The 19,715-nt window shown below is 45.3% G+C and overlaps 2 protein-coding genes across 7 annotated transcripts in view; one reads left to right on the forward strand and one right to left on the reverse strand.

Annotated features, from left to right (window-relative positions):
* Positions 1-3,189: 3,189 nt before the first annotated feature.
* LOC135917004 (cyclin-dependent kinase 12-like) overlaps positions 3,190-19,715 on the reverse strand; it is a 95,804-nt gene continuing 79,278 nt past the window's right edge. The window contains exons 13-17 of one of the 6 annotated variants that reach the window (XR_011511391.1): positions 18,561-18,890; positions 10,851-10,971; positions 7,313-7,563; positions 5,701-5,860; positions 3,190-3,288 (exon numbers count right to left, since the gene is read on the reverse strand). The gene's annotated coding sequence lies outside the window, so the exon portion shown is untranslated. Of the gene's footprint in view, positions 5,861-7,312; positions 7,564-10,850; positions 10,972-18,139; positions 18,891-19,715 lie in introns of those variants that run through there. The other 5 variants (XR_011511392.1, XR_011511389.1, XR_011511393.1 and 2 more) reach the window with 5 other exon arrangements.
* Positions 17,458-19,481, forward strand: LOC139054647 (M-phase-specific PLK1-interacting protein). The gene is made up of 2 exons (XM_070532000.1): positions 17,458-17,931; positions 18,768-19,481. The coding sequence occupies exons 1-2, from the start codon at positions 17,611-17,613 to the stop codon at positions 19,086-19,088; spliced, it is 642 nt and encodes a 213-aa protein (XP_070388101.1). The 5' UTR covers positions 17,458-17,610; the 3' UTR covers positions 19,089-19,481.

A 19,715-nucleotide genomic window follows, 5' to 3' on the forward strand; every position in this document is an offset into this window, starting at 1 on the left:
AAGATTACTTTTTGTATGGACAAGATTACTCTTAGTGTATTGCGTCTCCAGTGCGCATCCGCATATTGGACAACGTGTATATAGTATCTCATTGTACCATATCATAATCATCTGCCACCTACCTTTCCCTGTATTTCCCACTTCCCCATTCTCCAGTGAGGAGTAGCAGGCTAGAGACACGCTCTCCAGGCCGACCTCTCCTCCTTTCTCTCCATTAAAATCTACTCCTCCTCCTCCTTCTTGCTAGCAGTCGGTTGCACACTATAGCTCCACCAGCAGTTTTCTTGCTGACCAGAATTAACATTGCACTGGAATCAGCTAGCAGTCTTCCTGACGGCGGAGTTGTCGCATGCGCAGCAAGATAATTATATCGCGACTGTTCCATCGCATTTTGTGCACCCACAGCATGAATGCATGAAAAGCAGTTCTTCAACAGAACCTAAAGCTATATGTTCTCAAACAACTCACAGTTGTGACCAATACATTAAATTTGAAAAACCTGCTCTACTCAAGCACAGCATGTAACAATCTGCACGTCATGGTTTTCCGTCAACAAGAGAAGCGTTCAATAAAGACTACCCTTGACCTACTTTTTTCAGCCGAGCGAAAGGCACTGACACACCTCTGGCATCATTTGCACAACAGAAACTACCATTCTTGTTGAAGTTCACCTCAGGGCCACAATTTGGCAAGGAGGCTATGGACTTGACTTCACCAATCAACATATGCCATCAGAAAGTGCTTGCTTTTCCAAAAAAAAAAAAGCTTCAGATGGAGAGGAAATGAAGCCCAAAAGCACAAGGACCGAGGGCACGGCAAATGCTAATTTAACATTCGGCAAAGATTGCTTCCATTTGTGCAACATGCAATTTAGTTGTGAGCAGGAGCATTGTGCTGCAAGAGGACAATGCCTCGCTAGCGCATGCCACGCCTGTCAATTTTGATAGCTTCTGTTATTGTTTCGAGCAAGCTGGCATAATACGTTCTTATTATAGTAGTAGTCCCAACAAACAGTCAATGTCATCTCGCCAGCACTCAACCAGCAAGGTGACTTTCTGGTCACGATGATAAAACAATTTTTTATCCTGTGTACTCAGTTTTTAAGATACTTCTGTATTTAGGGCACCTTATTTACAGCTGCAAGTCCGTAATCCTTGTAAAAAGCAGAAAGAAAACAAGGAACGAACAGGCAAGTGTCCTGAATAAATTTGTTTCCTATAGAAATTAAGTTGTGTGGTTCAATGTCCCCAAATTGCAGAGTAGGTTATGAGGGATGCCGTAGTGGATACCTTCAGATTAATTTTGACTACTTGGGGTTCTCTAACGTAAACCCAAAGCACAATAAACATGCAATTTTTGCATTCTGCCTCCTTTGGAATGGGACCATCGCAGCAGTGACTGAGCCGGCGACCTCATGCTTCTCACATGGGGGGTATTTTTTCTATAGAGCCTAAGTTACTTTTGTGTTGCGAAAGAATTATTAAACTGCTGTGTCAATTTTCCACACTTCTTGAAAGATTTGTTGGGGCATGCAGCCTCCAAGAAACAAACAAGAAAACATACCTATGCTTCAGTGGCTTCATGCTCTCACCTTCTAGTCTTGAGACACCCAAAGCAAAAATGGCTGGTAGGAAAGGGTTCAGTGTTTTTCCATTGCCTGTAGAGATAACATCTAGCAGTCACATGAAATGTACTCCATGCATACATTGCTGAAATGGCAAAGGAAGATCTACCTATATTGAAATGGGCTTGCTCAGGCACTGCACAGCAACAGAGGCGTGTTGTGCTGGCTGGTGCTGTCAACAGACTGCTTCTCTTTCTGGCACCAGCACTACTCAAACGTCGTCCCTCGCAGTGTGGCAATAGTGTTATATTGCTATGCTACGAGTGTGTAATTGCTCTGTAAACATTTTTGCAGTGTTTCTGCCCCTAAACGTGCTGCCTCAAGTGATCCAACAACAAACGAGCCTGCTCAGCTTGGAATCTGCTTAGATTCAGTTTAGAAATGAAGCCAGTGGCTTTATAGGCAAAACCTCACTGGCACGTTTGTGGAGCAATTCGATGTTAACCATTATTGGATCTGTAAGCCAATTTAAACTGACAATCTGAAACAGGACTTAACCGATTCTATTTGCCAGTTTGAAGTCAGCTTTAGTATACCATTTCAACTGGAACAAGCCGAGCCCCAGTTGAAACTACAATACAAAATATTGACTTTGATGAGGCCTCCGGTTTGAGTGATAAGTGTTTCGCAGAGTCCTCACCTCCAAATCCACTGGCGGGCTTGCTTTTGAGGCAGTGTTTGTTTGTTCAAGAACACCTACCAATAAAAACAGCAAAGCAGTAAGGAATGGAGCCAGCAACTTAGTAACTAAGTCAGGCCGTAGTGAATAACACACAATCTGCGCTTGACATAAAATCATATGTGCTCCCTGCATGCTACCTAAACACAGCATCTGCATACAATGCACAAATGTATATTCAGTACAACGTCTTTGATATGTTCTTGTTGACACCAACTATTGTGCTCTGAAATGCTGGTCTTGTTTGCTTCCTGTAGGAGTATGTGTTCCTTTTATTATATTGTTCCAAGTTGTTACATATGTCTTAAACTGCAATGACTTTCAACCGATGATGCAATGCATTTCCTCCCTACATTATGGAACATTGCTTCTGTGGTAACTGTGCACCATTGCTTCCAAAAGGACTTCAGGGTTTGGATGGGCAAGCAGTTGGAAGGTGCAATGCCAAGAGTCTGCAGAAAAGCTGCAGGAAGCTTGAGAATGCGATGGCACGAAAAGGTACCCATGTCATCTAATGTAAATATGCGTCTTTCAATGATGATCTGGAGCATCGTAACTACTGAGCTTGCTGGACATGGTCGCTAATCTCGGTGCGGCTGCGGCTTAAGACTGCAAAACCAAAGAAGTGGGCGATGGCACAAGCGGTTGCCACACACCCATGCACACTCCTAGATGCTGTCGCGGCCTTTGATACCTTATGTTGTCACTAATATACATATATATCTTAACCAAAATTTAAAATGGGCCACGAGTGCTAAAAAACAAGCATTCTTTATTGAACAATCGACCCAACTGACAGATGGAAATCACAAGCTTCGCTGGGTAAAATTCAAGGCTACCACTGCACAATAAAAAAAAAAAAAAGTAACATTCAATCAGACCTTCAGACACTGATAACAAGCTTTATTTAACGAGTTTTCAACTATTTTTGGCTTATTAGGCGCTACATTTTCCTGGATTGTGCATTTCTTTTCTCAGTGCTTGCCTGAAAAACACAATGAAGTTCAATTGTACACCTTTACATAGTTTGTAGCATGCCATTAAAAAAGTAAACATTAACAGAATGCTTGTAAACTTAAAAAGACAACATGTCACAAAAATAAGCTCATGGGTCACAATGCTGAGCCTTGTTTTGTCGTTTTTTTTATAAATCACAAGAAGCAATGAGACAACACAATTTGCAATCTCCATTCTTTCTTTCGTACTATTGTTTGCCGACTTCAATCTAATTCATGCTTCCATTTTTCAGGTGAGCAGGCATGTAATTCCTTTTGTAGCATACAGCCTGTGCAAAGTCTTGAACGCAGAAGCTTTGTGGCAAAACAGTAACCAAGAGCACTTGAAAATATCAATTTTTACTGTAACAGTGCATAGAGGAATGAATACATGAACAGCAGTTTCAAGAGGAAAGCTAACTATTGACCAATGCGTGGCACGAGCCACCTGCACCACATCAATGTGAAAACAGCAACAACTGCTGGAGCATGTCAGTTGTTTAAATGCACGTTATACACACAGTATTGACAATCAAAAGATAAAATCGACAGCTTGCATTAGGGGCTGCCACATAATCAGACAGGCCAAAATGGTTTGTAAAGCAACCAGCCTACATATTTACGGTGAAAGCTTGATGTATATTGCACATATGTCAAGAAAACATAAGCCTAGCGATCACAGTCCTGCCATTTATCACAGTTATGATTATGCACGGGACGAAAAAGCACAAACACTTTACTAGGGCTACAACTTGCAGTACGAAACAAGCATACACATTTGAAAAAAAAAACTGCAAGTAGAAAAAATATGTAGATGCTACACACCGTAGTAATCAATGTAAGCAAAGCTTTCTATGGTGTTTGCATTGACTGATGATAATTAGCGATGATGTTGATGCTGAATGTTTAATTTCTCCAGTGTTAAACCTTAGTCCTATACGAGGGTGGCGAGTTGATAAATGTTTCCTTGAGCGCACCACTGCCGTTTGTCTGCATAGTACAAAGAACACAAAGAGAGACGTTGTTTGCTTGAAGCGTTCTTGTGCACAACTGTTCATAATGTCTGAAAGGGTTGGGCATTATCATTGCCTCACATGGCACATCACGCCATCAAGCTACTGCCGCAGGAACAGAAGTGTTGATTTGACATGCCATGGCTTCCGTAGTGCTGCCTAGACCTTACGGTGTTTCAATGTGCTTTGCGTCTACATGCCCTGCGTCGGTTGTCCGCTTGACAAATTTGCATTACGTTTCAGAAGTAGAAGAAGTAAACCGTACCGCACTGCACCTTCAGTTTGCCTGCAACCCCTGTGTCCTTGCTTTTTCATGTCATCTATTCCCTCTCCCGACCTCTTCCCCTCCTGTATGGAAACTGTGAGAGTGGCAAAGCTGTTATTCAGTTGTTTCGAGACTGCATCCATTCTACCCATTCTCTGCATCCTCCCCAATTCTATCTACATCCCCTCTGGACTTGTACGTTAGCAGAAAAGTAAGTGCTGCAGTTTTTGCAATGCTTCTGAGGGGGGTCGTGATAATTACAGCTGTAAAGAGGCTTATGTGGCGACACCAGGGGAGCTCCAGAGGGCACTCTGAACATGCCATGTGATGGAATGGTCCAAACTAATTTCTCGTGTCAACTTTCCTCTCTGCCATGCTCCTACCATGTATATACACCCTCTGAACTACCCCCCAATGCAACGTGCCAGACAACAGCAGCACAAAGTCAAAGGAAGACACAAAGAAAGCTTCGCTTTAAAACTGCCTTTTCTCCTGGAACACCTGGAATGCAACTAGCCAACCAACCGCTGTAAATGCATCATGAGGGTGACAAAGAAAGGAGTGAGTTGTCTTTGGTCTTTTAGACCTTGGCACAATTGTGATCATATCTTCCGACATAAACGGCCCCCAAAACCAGTTTTTTTTATTGAGGTAAGTATAGAGCATAACATTTCTGGCATACAGAAAGTTCCCAAGTTATAAACAAAATTCCTTGAACGAGGGTTGGTTTACCATGGAAACTCCGTTAAAAAAGTGCTACATTAAAAAGGGGCCAATTTATACACATATCATTGATTATGAAGTCGCACACAGTAAATAGCTGTTTCACTGTCTCTCCCAATCATATATAACCATGCAAAGAGCTAAAGGCGTAGTGCTCCAGTGTACTGAAATACTGCACCACAGTAATCTCAATGCCTTCTTTTATATGCTTTGTCAAACTATTTTTCAATACTTAATTACTGGTAGCTTAAAGCACAAAAAATTTCGCAAGCAATTTCTACTGACAACACATTTGTAATGTATCTTCTCATCCTGTGCATGTCTGCACATGGGGAACAGTTGCTGTAAGGCTGCCCTTTTCTTTCTTCCAGACTTTTCTACCCCTTGACAATGTTGTTTACCCGCTGCTTTCTCAGTTCCTTGGTGTTGAAAGCTTCCTCAGCAATGTCTTGTCACATCTTCTTAGGCTGATTTCCTCCCACCACAAGAGTCATTGTGGCCTTCTTGTTGATACAGCTCACTCGACTTTTCTATCGTGTTGCCAATCCTCTTGAAAATTTGCTGCAATGTTTACAATATCACTGTTTTTTAGGTTTCGTCATTCATTCTCGGTTTGCACATTCACATTCACAGCTCAGCATCCTGCTTTCAGCCCCCACCTTACATCTTTCTAATGATGTACACTTCTCTATTGAACTGGTTTGCCACTGCATGTCTATAATGCCGTCAGCAAGTGCCAGTGCATCAACACTTGCTACAATGGAAATGGAATAGACTGAACCCCTTTCATCTTCCTCAGCCAATCAGTTCACAATGCCAAAGCCTGTCTTCACAGGGAGTAAAACCAAAATAAATAATCACAACTGCAAACAGGTACTACTGCCAAATGCTACCACTGGCACCACCTGCTTCAATTACTCGAAACTGCAGATTACTGGAACAATGTTTTTTGCACAGCTCTACTGCAATGTAATTTTAATGCAGAGGAATTTATTGGCTAGAGCTACACTTTGTCAATAAGATGTATCATAGTCAGCAACCTTTAAAGTGGTATGCCCAAGCCTGTTTCTTGGACACAGATGCCACAAGCTAGCTGAACCTTATGCTTCCCGATCTTATCTAACGCTGAGACTTCTGTTTACATCTTGTATGGCAATACAACTTTTTTTAAGAAGCCAAACTGATCACAAGCTTATCTTGTATCACAGTTATACCTAATGTACACATTAAATAAAGACAGGTATGCCATTAGGATACCATACTTATTTTATTATAAGGCAGTAATGATTATAAGGCAAGGGTGCCAGTTGAGAGACTTAAGAAAAAAAAAGCTTATAAAGGGCCTCTAAACAACCCCGAGGTTGAATATCTGTTACACAGTGGAAGTTGAGTATGAATCTAAGTCAACATACAGCAAAGATTTTTTTACATGATGCTATAAAAGCAGAGTTAAGGCATTTGATAATCAAGAATGCAGCCACCGCTCGTTTCTCCCTCTACTTTGTGTCTTTCCCCTCGGGTGTTCTCTTTGCCTCACCATCTACTTGTCTGGACATTACACCATTACGAACTTCATATTCATGCTTTTTCTCATTTCCTCGTTTCAAAACACCATCCACATCCGGTTACCACAGCCACAAAGTTGGAATTGACATTTGCAACACTAAGCATTTCCTTCACTCTTTCTTGCCCAGGACTAGACGCAATTGGAATCAACTTCCTTCGGATGCTGTATCTATCAGTGACAAACAACACTTCCGAAATTTTCTAGCTAACAATGTATAAACAGGGTCTTTGTAAGGTTGGTTTTTCATGTTATTGTGCTAATATTTTATGTATTTTTTTTCAATTATATAGCTAAATTGTATTATGAGCGAATATTGTATTTTTCTTTTAGGTTTTGCTTGTATATTAACACCACTCTCCTCTGTAATGCCTTTGGCCCTGAGGGTATCACAAATAAATAAATAAACAAACATGTGGCAGTGGTCCATTAAAGTTCCTGAAACTCACCAGCTCTCAGTGATGATTGACCCGGGAAGCTCAGACTGTATATTGCGTCATCAAGCGGCTGAAAAGTGCAGCCTACAAGTTGTGTGCAGGGCCCAAGACTTCTACGAGTCTGGGAACACCGACACATCTACAGTTCGGTTGATCGGGACCTCGGAGGTGGACATAGAAATCGATGACGTGGTATGCCGCAAGGTCAAGGCGATTGTCGTCAACAACAGCGCCTTGCCCGCGAACATGTTGTTTGGTAGAACCTGGATGGAACAAGACCACATTGCATACCTACGCATGGGAGATAAAATTCAGGACTGGCTACCAAGATGATCTTCCATTTTGTATGTAACAGTGACCTTGCCCAGATGAAGCCTTCCAAGGAACCACTTTGTGTCAACGAAACCATTGTGCTGCCCAAAAGAACTGTGTGTTGGGTGACAGTGGAGACCAGCAACAGTGAAGGAAATCTGATCTTACCTAGTGGGCCTGGTAAGGGAATGCTATTTCACTTCACATCGAAAATGGAACGGTTCAGATACCCATGTTGAATGACAAGGATGAAGACCAACAGCTGATCAAGGGAAGTTTGTTGGCTCACGCTGAACTGTTTCAGGGCGCAAAGCATTAACCCCCCCAGAGACCTGTGCCTCAGCCGAAGCCCATTGATCGTAGCATGCTGAATGTCGGGAAAGACGTCAATAAACGACAAGTGGATGCACTGCTTCAGATGCTGAATGAGTACAGGGACTGCTTTGCACTGAATTTGTCAGATTTGGGGCGTTGTAACCAACTGGAGATTACTATCACAAAGTATTCCGGAAGCGCTCCAGTCAGCTACAACCCGTACACGACTAATGCAGAGGAAAGAGAAGCAATCCAAGAAATTGCCAAAGAGTGGAAAGTGACTGGCATTGTAACCGAAACATCCTCGCCATACGCTAGCCCAGTGCTACTCGTGAAAAAGAAAAATGGATAAGATTGTCTAGTCATAGACTATTGATGGCTAAATAGCCAGACGGTGCCTGAACACTTTCCCTTGCCAAACACTGATGACCAGCAACGACTGTCCAGAGCATGAACGTACTGTGTCAGACTGTGCAAACGGATACCTTCAGCTGCCACTGAGTGAGGAATCGAAGGCCAAAACTGCATTCATCATGCCTTATGAGACAGGGCAGTTTAAACGTATGGTGTTCGGATTGAGAAACGGTCCTGCTGTATTTCAAGGTCTAATGACCAAGGTCCTCATACCTCTGACAAAAGACTTTTGTCTTTCGGACACAAGCATGCTACGTCTCGGCACGCTGTCTTCCTCATCGGTGCTCGATTGGTTGGACAGTTCTTGGCATCTTCCACCCCATCTCTTCAGTTGGCTGATGTGGGCGGTAGTCGAGTAGACCCTTTGCTATACTGTGTAGACTGAGGACAGCTCACTGTCAGAATGGCTGAGAGTTAGTGGAATCAGAGGCCAAGGCTGGTAACATAGGGAGAGATGGCTGCCGCGACGGAAGGCAGTCATCACGCGGTTGTGAACTCTTCTTTTTTCTTTTATTTATCTATTAAAGAGCGCCCTTCTTTAAAATCTGTGTGTCTGCGAAGAAATTCCTGACAGTTGGGTGCCGCGACTGTTGATCAACCAAAGGTGCACGAGGGCAAACATCTCAAAGCAGTGTTTATCTATGTTTGATCACAATCTGCAGGACTTTTGGCATTGATTTGTGACAGTTAATGAGAAGTGGATACATAATTACACTCCAGAGTGCAAACCACAGTTGAAGCAATGGATTGGGCCTGATGAAGGTGCTCCAAAGAAGGCAAAGACTGTTCAGCTGGAAAGGTGATGGTAACTGTGTTTTGGTATTCACAAGGAATAATCTTTTTATAGAACTTACAAAATAGCAAAACGAGAACAAGACAGTATTATGCAGCACTACTAGATCAAATGAAAAAAGAATTGCGCACGAAACGACCTGAGTTAGCACAAAAAAAAAAAAAAACTCCTCTTTCACCAAGGCAATGCTCCGCCCCACAGATCGCTTGTTGCAAAGACCAAACTGCACGAGTTAGGCTTCGAGCTTGTGCCTCATCCACTCTATTCTCCCGATTTGGCTCTATGCGGCTTTTTCCTCTTTTTAAATCTGAACAATTGGCTGGGTGGAAACAAATTTTCTTCAGATGAAGACGTTACCTCAGTGGTAAAGGACTACTTCAAGGGCCTCAAGCCATGCTTTTTTTCTGAGGGGATAAAAAAAGTGGAGCACCACTGGATGAAGCGTGTGGAGCTGAAAGGGAACTTTGTTGAAAAATAAAATATTGTTTTCTGCAAACATCGTATCTTTAATTGCTCTTTACCACACTTATCAAGCGACCCTCGTAATTAGGATTGCACTTGACAATCTTTGCCGCTGAGTTGTACCCCTCCTAATAGGCTCGAGTATGCCCAAAAAGAGACCTTCCATTTTAATAACCAGCCTTCCTGTTCCGGTCGCTTCCATAAATATTATTTGACTTGATTTTACTCGAAAGTGGGTCCCCTCTATATATGTGCTTAGCACAAAGATCGTAGAAGAATCGTTTCGCAATTTAAATAATACCATACAGGCACATGTACCTGTGCCTTCAATGTACACAAGCTTTACCTTGGTATGCGAGTGGTTCCTGTGATAGCAAAGCTAGTTGTATTTATTACTGTAACTCTTGGGGTATGTGCTGCTCACCAAGAGTTAGAGGTGGCCTGCCCAAGGCACACTTGAGGCCTTATCTTCTGGTCATTTAAAAAAGGCCCTACAAACCAGACTAAAGTTTCAGTTTACTCATAGCTGGTAGCATAAAGACTAGATCATGAAGAATGACAATAGTGTTAAAGGGTAATGTAATGGAGCTCCTTGGTGTTTCACAATCAGCCTACGACTGTTGTTGGGTGCAAATTTCAAGCCAAAACTTCCGTTCACCAGCCTTGCAAAAATACATTATAATATGGTCACAGTGAAGAGTAATCAAGCTTTAGGTGAAGTGCACATCAATGACCATTCGGCAAAACGATTTGGGGAAACCTTACTACTCCATTGGCTGCTTCACGTTTAGACGTTGCCAATTTTCTAGATGAACTAAGACTTTTGTAAGACTTTTGTTTTGTAAGACTAAGCCTTTTGTCTGCAGTGGTGCCCATTATATGAATTGCAAATGCATGACACCAATGGAAAGTGAAGATGGCACCAGCGCCTTTCGCATCAGTGCTGGCATGCCAAACAGTTCCTCAAATATTACAAAATCACCTGAGCACCACGATTGCATCTGATCACCACTTATAGAGCTTTCCATTGGGGAAGAGAGCACCTCCTTTATGGACTGTTGCATGGGAGTACAAAGGCACGCATGGCTCTACTCTGCAGTGCTTTTGCAGGGGGCTCATGTGTAGTTACAACAGTACAGAGAGCATTAGGCATTAGGCATAAGAGCATGAAGCTCTCGTTTGAAAGGTCTATACTCAGAAGAAGCACATCTTCGTTATTAACACTGCTTTCAAACTTTAGCAGAAAACCTGCACCTTTCCCTTCAGGGGGCCACCAACGACGTATAATGCCACCCTTCGCAGTCACTTCAGGGCAGACAGCCTGGGCAGCTGTGCTTGTGTGTGGCACCTTGTCCACCAGCCAATCAGGCAGCACCTGCAAAAACATTGTGCAAAGATTTTACACAAATGCTATGCAAATCCAAATGTAAGACACTGCATTGTTTGCCTCCTGGTTGCAGCACAGACAGGTGCCGCAACAAGGAGCGCGTGTGTGCCAGTCAGGGTGAAACAAACTTTGCTGAAAAGCTTCTCCAAAAATTCACTTTTGAAATGGCAATCAATTTGGCCAGCAACATTTGTTTTACTACTCCCAGCAGACACTGCACTCACTACTGTTGCACTTTCAAATAAGGGACACAAAGGTACACACTGGTGTATGGTGCTCCTTGTATTCCAGAACCCTCACCAACTGTGCACTTGCATTTCTTAATGTGGAAGCCCCAAGCTTCAGTCAATGCTTTCAAAGGCATTACTTAACTTGAGTAAACACATGTGCTATAATCAACGTTTTACCTTCTGGCATGATTAACACACTCGCATGAGCACTCTCTCTTGCTTTGCTGCCATCCTAACACTATTTGGCCATCTCTGGCCTTTGGACCGAAAACCACACACACACCATCATGCATTGTAGCCAGTTTCAAAATTGTGGATCAGCCCCTCCAATGATCAGCACTTGTCGTCGTCGCCATTTCACATGACTTAGTACAGTTAGCACAACAAACCTAATTTACACGAGCGACATCTTTTGGCAGTTGTCACAATAGCTTCACAGTTTTAACGAGCCAGAGCAATGAAACATTTTCGCTGCTCGTCTGACAGCAAATGTCAAGCACATGCCACTCCAAGCTAGTACAGTGAATCCAAAATATAAAGGACCTTATGTGAAGTCCACTCATAGAAGCACTGCAGTTCACTATGGCAACTGTTTGCTTTACTCCAGTAAAAACCAGTGACCATTATGGCCAACCCCAAGTTTGAGCCCAAGTCCCCTACAACTGCAGAAGTAGTGCTTGTTAGGGAGGGAAGTGGAGGGTAGAGAAGGATCTTGTGAAATGAGATTCCACCCTTCTAACCAAAAGACTTGAGGCACTTTTGTTAGTTTAGCAGAGCACAATAGTTGTCAAGGTGTGCCATACAAAAGGAGAGTAAAAAGAACAAATGGATGGAGCTGCAGTTTTGTGCTCTTTCTGTCTATTTGTTCTTTCTACTTACCTTTTGGGAGACGCATCTTGGCACTTTTGCCACCCTCTCATTTACAAGCTGTTCGGGAAAGTAGCCAGGATACAAAGATATCAGGCAATTGGAAATGCAACAGTTTAAAAGCCGTGCATGCATAGCTTTCTAGTCTTGGAAATAGCATGCACAACCAGTGTGCACCTGCCAAGGGAGTGTACCAAGGAAATAGTAATGTTGCCACAATGCACGTGCAGAACCCAACTCCGACTAAGCCTGTTTGTAAGCAGAGCTGACAGCATCTGCAATATATTGGGCCTGCAATATTTAAAACTACTGATTAAGGCACTAAAGCTCTGGCCTAGTGCAACCAGGATTTAACCTGTGTTGCAGTCCTGTTTATCCCTTTTATAGTAGCAAAGTGGAAGAGATCAATTCAGAAAATGCAGGGTGAGGGAAGGAGGAGGAATAAACTTTATTAGTAGAAATGAGCCGACGGTAAAATCGTCCGAGGTGGGCGGCTTCCCTAGTCCAGGATGCCGTGGGCCTGAGCTGATAACTTGGCCCTGCTCACCAGGCGATGCTGGTCTTCAGGGCTCGAGCTTGTCAGCTGGGCCTCCCACTGCTCGACAGTTGGTCCGGTGATGGGCGGTGTCGATGGGTTTTGCTGACATTCCCATACCATGTGGTAGAGGGTATTGGGCCTAGAGCAGAAAGCGCATTTGTGGGTATAGGTCGTAGGGTACATCGCGTGTAGCAGGGTGCCGTGCGGGAATGTGCCGGTCTGTAGTTTTCGGAACATCACCGCCTCTTCTCTTGTCAGCTGGGGATGCGGGGGTGGATAGATCCTCCTACTCAGCCTGTAGTGGCTCAGGATATCGGCGTATCTTTTCGGGACGCTATCTTGTTGGTCTACCGGTGCTCGTGAACCTGGTGGGATAGCCCGGAGAATGTGATCTCGGGCAGCGGCATTAGCCGCTACATTACCCGCCAGGGACTCGTGTCCCGGGGCCCAGACAATGTACAGTTCAGGAAAATTGTCTCGTTTTTCGAGGATGCTCAAGGCTTGTTTGGAAATGCGGCCCTTTTGGTAATTTCTACATGCTGTTTGCGAGTCGGTGATGATTGTGATTAGATCTTCCTCTCGCTGGCCCGTAGTGGCCGCCAGGGCTATCGCCGTTTCTTCCGCGCAGTCGATGTCTGTAGTGTTTACCGAGGCCGCAGCTACCTCTTGTCCTTGGCCGTTGATCACGCTGATAGCGTGGGCCGCTCTGTTCTTGTACTTTGCCGCGTCGGTGTATCGGACCTCTCCTTGTTTTGGTCCTTCGTAGGCCTTACGTAGAGCTTTCACTCTCGCTCGCCTCCTTTCTCTGTGGTATTCAGGGTGCATGTTTCTCGGGATGCTGGCCACCGTGATCTTCTCCCTCAGGGGTAGAGGAACCCGCTGTTTTGTAGACTCATATTCGACTGGGTAGCCCAGTCTTATTAGCATGTCCCTACCCGTGCTGGTGAGCTTGAGTCGCTCTATCTGGCTGGTCTTGTGGGCCTCTACAAGTTCCTCCCAAGTATTGTGTATGCCCAGGCTGAGCAGCTTCTCCGTCGACGTCGTCGGTGGAAGCCCCAGTGCCAGCTTGTAGGTTTTTCGTATTAGGGTGTTCAATTTGTCTCTCTCGCTGTTCTTGAGACCCAGGTACGGGGTGCCGCAAGTGACTCTGCTGATTATCAGGGCTTGTATTAATCTGATTGTGTCCTGCTCTTTCAGGCCGTGCTTTTTGTTTGTCACTCTTCGCACCAAGTGCGCGACTTGGATAACTGTCGCTTGCAGTTTTTTAATGGCGGCGAGACCGGCACCGTCCTTCTGGAAAGTGAGGCCCAGAATACGAAGTGTGTCCACCTTGGGTATGTTGACTCCATTTAGTGTCAACGTTGGGTCAGGTGTGTCCTGCGGAGGCCGCCCTCTTGTCCTCTTTTTGAGGATCAGGAGCTCCGACTTTTCCGGCGCGCATGAAAGACCGCAGTGGTGTAGATAATGCTCGGTCCTGTCGATGGCTTCCTGCAGGGCGTCTTGTTGTTCGCCCGCCGATCCCGTGCACGTCCACATGGTCAGGTCGTCTGCATACATTGCGTGACGGATACCCCTGATGTTCTCCAAGAGGTTCGGCAATCCCCTCATCGCTATATTGAACAGCAACGGGGAGATCACCGACCCCTGGGGGGTTCCTTTCTGCGGTACTGGGAACTTCTCGGTCCTGAGATTCCCCAGGCCTATGGTCGCCGTTCTACCCGTCAGGAAGTCCCGGACGTAGTTGTATGTCCGCCGTCCGCAGTTGGTATGTTGTAGGCTGTTTAGCACTGCTTCGTGTGAGACGTTGTCGAAGGCTCCCTTCACGTCGAGTGCCAGGATGGCACTCTTGTGGCATGTGCTGAGGCCGTCGATGACTTCTTCTTTAAGCTGAAGTAGAATGTCCTGGGTGGAGAGGTTAGGCCGGAAACCGAACATAGTGTTCGGCAGGTGCCCACCTTCTTCCAGGTAGGGCGAGAGACGATTGTGGACCATGTGCTCGAAGAGTTTTCCCGCGCATGACGTAAGAGAGATCGGACGCAGGTTCTGTAGGTTGATGGGCTTGCCGGGTTTCGGGATCATCGTTACGTCCGCGTGCTTCCAGGAAGCCGGTATACTGCCCGTCTCCCAGCTTTCATTGATATACTTTAGCAAACTCTCCGTCGCCCCGTCGTCCAGGTTACGGAGGGTCTTGTTGTTAATTTTATCCCTGCCGGGCGTCGTGTTTCTTGTGAGATTTCTTATGGCTGCCACGATCTCCGACTTGGTGAAAGGTTGGTCTAAATCCGGATTGGGTTCCCCCTCGTACTCCGGGTGAATGACTGGCTGCGTCTTCCGTTGTTGCTCGTCTCCGATGTATTTCGCAGTGATGGCTTCGAGCGCTTCTTCTTCGGTTCCCTGGAAGTTGTGTATAAGTCTTTGTATGTGTTGCCCCGTGACAGTTTTTGATTCCGTCTTCGCCAGAAGGGTCTTTAAAATGGCCCAGGTCTTTCGGTTGCTGAGGGTTCCCTGTAACTGGTCGCACACTTGGGTGAGGGAATGTTTATTATTATTTTTTTTCTGATCTCTCTGCACATTATACTATAAAGATTAAGAAGGACCAATGTCATTAGGTTCCGTATGTTTTTCGAAACTTGTGTTTAGCAGAAAAGCCAAAGTCAGCAAAGTTCTTGCAAAGACACAGCTGCTTATTCCCTTGCTAAACTGGAAAAAGATTCAAGTAACCCTCAACTCTATCCAGTGAAAAAGAATTCAGGAGTAATGAGATGAAATCATGGCAAAGGTTAACTAAAGGAAGAATGTAATCTTTAAATGCAACATAAAGTATTGGTTTGCCATACTGTCACAGAATGCTCCCACATGCTTACTAGCAAGGGTGGAAAATTGCACTGAACTTGATGGAAACGTGTTCCCTATTCGAAACAGTCGCACACTAAATATCTCCCTCCGTGTTTACAGATTTCAACAAGTGCAGTTGATGCTTGAAACAGAAAGGGCCATAGAAATGAGCTGATGCATTTGCAAATACCAATTCCTTCTTGCTGCGACATCCTGTCCATGCCAACACCAATTACTTGGCAGTTTACCTTCATAAGCCTTAGCTGCAAGCACCTCTAGACTTCTTGCTTTTGTTTTTTCTTGGTCACATCTGTCTTGACAGCTTCTGGAGCCATTCTCTCTAAAATCAAGCATGCCCAGAAATGAGAACTAGCATGGTCAACTGGCCTTTTTTGAAGGCTGTGCCACATTGGCGGTGCCTTTATTCCACAAAACCACTGCCTGCATTCTAACAAGCTATAGCATAGTATAGCATAGTATAGCAGAGCATAGCAGAGCATAGTTATAGCTATAGCCTGGCTGACAGCATGCAATGAGACTTCCTGGCAGCACGAGAGACACTTGTCAAAACCACATGCTCATGTGTCCGATCACCAAACCACTTGTGGACGCAAAATTACATTACACTTCTCAAACTTTATCAGTGATGTTGTGAACACCTTATGGTAAGTGGAGAATGTTGTTTTGGTTCAAACTTACCGTGGCGCATACTCCAACTGCCTGTGGAAACAACACACTTTATTGCTGCAAAGTCGAAGCTTTGACTTATGTAAAGGAGGTTCTAGTAGCTCTGCCAGCATGTTGTTTGACATAAGCAACAAACGATTCTTGCTAATCTGTCACAGTTCTCGATACACGGCAGTAGGCGTACGTCTTGTGCTGGCAAAGGAATACACAGTAATGTCGGTGATGATTCTCTACAGCCCACTCCTTCTGCTGCTACCTTTCAAAACCTTTAGTGTAGATCAGGATCACACGCTTGTCTACCTCAACTGACAGTTTATGATGCACCATGGAAATTCCTCCTGGATGAAACTGATGGGCAAACCGTGAACGGCACGTTCTCCTGTCGCTCTGGACTTGCTTTTCTTTCGTGGTCAGCAATAGAGCAAACAGCTGAAAGAATCAAAAAGTGCGCTGCCACTGCACGTTCAGTCCGGTAAACTACCGAAACAGGCACCTGCTTGGAAGGCGAGCCGGTCGCACATGGAAACAAGCTTATGTCCACAAATAATTGTGACAGTCATATCCTACCGTGAGAACAGCTCGGCGAAAGGCGACAAACCAGATGTATCTGCAGTTGGCTTGGTTATCGAGCGACGTCGCGTCTACCAACTGCGCAACTTCGTTCAAACTGCTCACTACATGTGCGTGCCTCCGTGTGCTTCTCGTCTGAGAGCAATAAAAGTTTTTCACCACCACCACCACTACAAGCGGCTGATCTAACGTCGCCACATCATAATTTCCGCACTGGAACCCACCTAAAGATGACAGAAGTCTTTCGACGTAAACCGCGAGATCAACGCTGTCTTCGCGGTCTAGCGAAACGTCGCCAGCGGCGTAGTCTTCATTCACCCATTTGAAGTAGTCACCGTTGCCTTTCAAGCACCGCGGCAGTCCCGATGGCACTGGCAGATCACGCTGACCCGGTACTGTTACCACTTTCGTCATTTGGGCTTAACAGAAATTAAAGCTAAATGTATGAAAGTGGTGCAAACAGTATCACGCCCATGTCAGGCAGCAACCACTGCTCACGAGCGAAAAAAAAAAAAAGTAATAACGATCGCGCCCTCTCTCATTTGCTTTCCGCGTACTTTACGCCAAAATTACACCTAACACTCATCTAGCGGCGCTCTAGGCCTACGGTTCTAAAGTTTCAAGACAACTACGAACTACAACTGATCAATAATAGTAAACGACGCGTGAGCAACGAGCTAATGCGAAGCTACGGACAAGGCGACAATCGCTGCCGCTGCTCGCGCCAGCAACTCGGCCAGCCGGCAAATTACAGCTAAGCCGCTCGGCCAGCCAAAGCCAGTCACAACAAAGCTGTAAATGGCGCCCGTTTGATATGGCGCAGGTGCGTTTTACGAGTCTGTAAAGTCAGTTTGGCGCCTTTTTGAAGTAGTAAGTTGACGCGCAAGCTCGTAGATAACAATGCAGAACGAAAATTCCCCACGCGATAAGCGGCCTCTGTTCGCCCAAGGCGTCATATATCCGTCGCCGCCGACATCGCCGTACCGGAGCCCGAGTGGCGGGCAGCAACCGACTTACACGCCTAAGTTTTCTCCAAGAAATCAGGCCCACTCGGGTCCGCCATCGCCATTCTCCTCTCCAAGGTTCAGTACGCCCGTTTATGGCCACCACCCCAGACAGCCCAAGTACCCAAGGGAAAGCTACGGCTCGCCACGATCGCCGTGGCAACAGCAGGGCTACCATGGTTATCCACAACGCCAGCACTTTTCCTCTAGTCGGCGGGTAGGCATTCTGGCCTTCTCATAAGGCTTTTACGCGAGTTGAAAGCTCGCCGATGTATAGTACACGGTCGTTTTACGCGCCGGAGCGTCACAAACCACCTAAAAGAAATGCTGTCACTTGCCGCTGCAGCTGCCATGTTCAGCAGATTCAAGGTGCTTATTTTCCCAGCGAGTCCATCTACGCGTCAGAATGCCAAGAGACCTTATAATAATGACTAAGTTTAATTTATTTAAATAACCGGATCCAACAAGGCATCACAAACACTGCACAAGTCTCTTTCATACACACTTCCACCAAGCACTTGCCACACACTAATGCCTAACAAGCCACCAAAATGGCAGCTAATGTTACAGTACTTGTTTTGTTAGTGAAGTTTTGGAGATGACAAGGACATAAGTACGCCTCATTGGCACTTAATCTTGTTATCAGTAAATGACTAAATCCCCAGAGAAATCTAACAGCATTTGAAGTCCGTAGTGGGGACAGGAACAGCACACCTTTAAAGTGCAAATCCCATAAAAAAAAAGAATGAAATGAGAGAATTGGTTGTATAATGGTACCTAGTGCTGGTTTCATTGCAACAATAGTAAAAATGCCCCTAGAATCAATGACAGTTTGGTCCTACAAACCTTTTCGTGTGTTTGGCAGCATTCTCAGTAAGTTTTGTTGGAAGGTGACAATGAGAATGGAGCAAAAGGTGCACACGTCGGCGTACAGCTGCCTCCGAGATGTAGTGCGCAGCGCCGTTGCCTGGCTTGGTGAAGCGGCAGAGCACTGCGTGTGCACTTTGCCGCTGCCTGCCATTTATTTCTCTTGTTCTTCTCTTGATGTCGCAGTCTTCAGGCTCCCGAGGATCCAGTTGGTCTGGATCGCCGTTCCAGTCCTCGCCCAATCGCGGAGCCAGCGGCGGTTCCCACAGCTATGTCAAGCCATCCATGGTCGAAGACCCATGGGCAGAGCTGCAAGACATGCTTCAGGTCAAGCAAGTTCAACCATGCAATGCATCCACAAACAAGACTGCTGAAGAGTCGCCTGCAAGGACCACGTCCGATGTCAACACACTACAGTCAGACAACAGTGGGCAGTGTACAGCCGAGGCAGGCAGCAACTCGTCAGCCAAACCTCAGCCAACTGCAGACGAAAACGTGTGCTCTTAGCAGTGGCCAAAAACTACTGCAGTGTTATGTGCTCTCCTGTAGGTCAACATCCAGTGTGCACATATGAAAGGCGGCATGCTTGCTGAACCTCAACCATTGGCCTCCCATGAACCTTGCACAAGTGCGTGGTAATGTGCTTGTGCCCAGCATAAGTGCCAGCTCACCATTTCTATTTGCATGTTGCTCTACTCTCATCCGAGATGGGGTTCACAGATGCAAATGCTTTGGAAGAACTGCTTCCTTGATATACATTAAGTACCATGCCACTGCATCAAGCTGTAAGTAAAGCATATCACTGCATCATTCTGTTTTTATTTCATATTCACATTAAAAGGCTGCAATGAACTGCAGTATCATAGCACAACCCCGGTTCCATAAAATGTTTGTCCTCTATGAGAGTGCATACGCAGCTTCCTTTAAGGTGCAACAAGTTTCAAATACAACTTTGATGGTGTTGGGCATTACTAAAAATGCTCCACCTCCTAACCTGAGGCCTAAGCTTTAGTTTAGTAAAGCAATGACTGGGGCTAGTTGGTGGACGTTCATGGTTGTGTTGTGCTTATAATTACACTGACGGAAGAACTAAAGAAACAACAAAGTGGACGTACGTGGCACAATACCAACATC

Source organism: Dermacentor albipictus, chromosome 1, assembly GCF_038994185.2.
Source record: "Dermacentor albipictus isolate Rhodes 1998 colony chromosome 1, USDA_Dalb.pri_finalv2, whole genome shotgun sequence".
Taxonomy (NCBI): Eukaryota; Metazoa; Arthropoda; class Arachnida; order Ixodida; family Ixodidae; genus Dermacentor; species Dermacentor albipictus.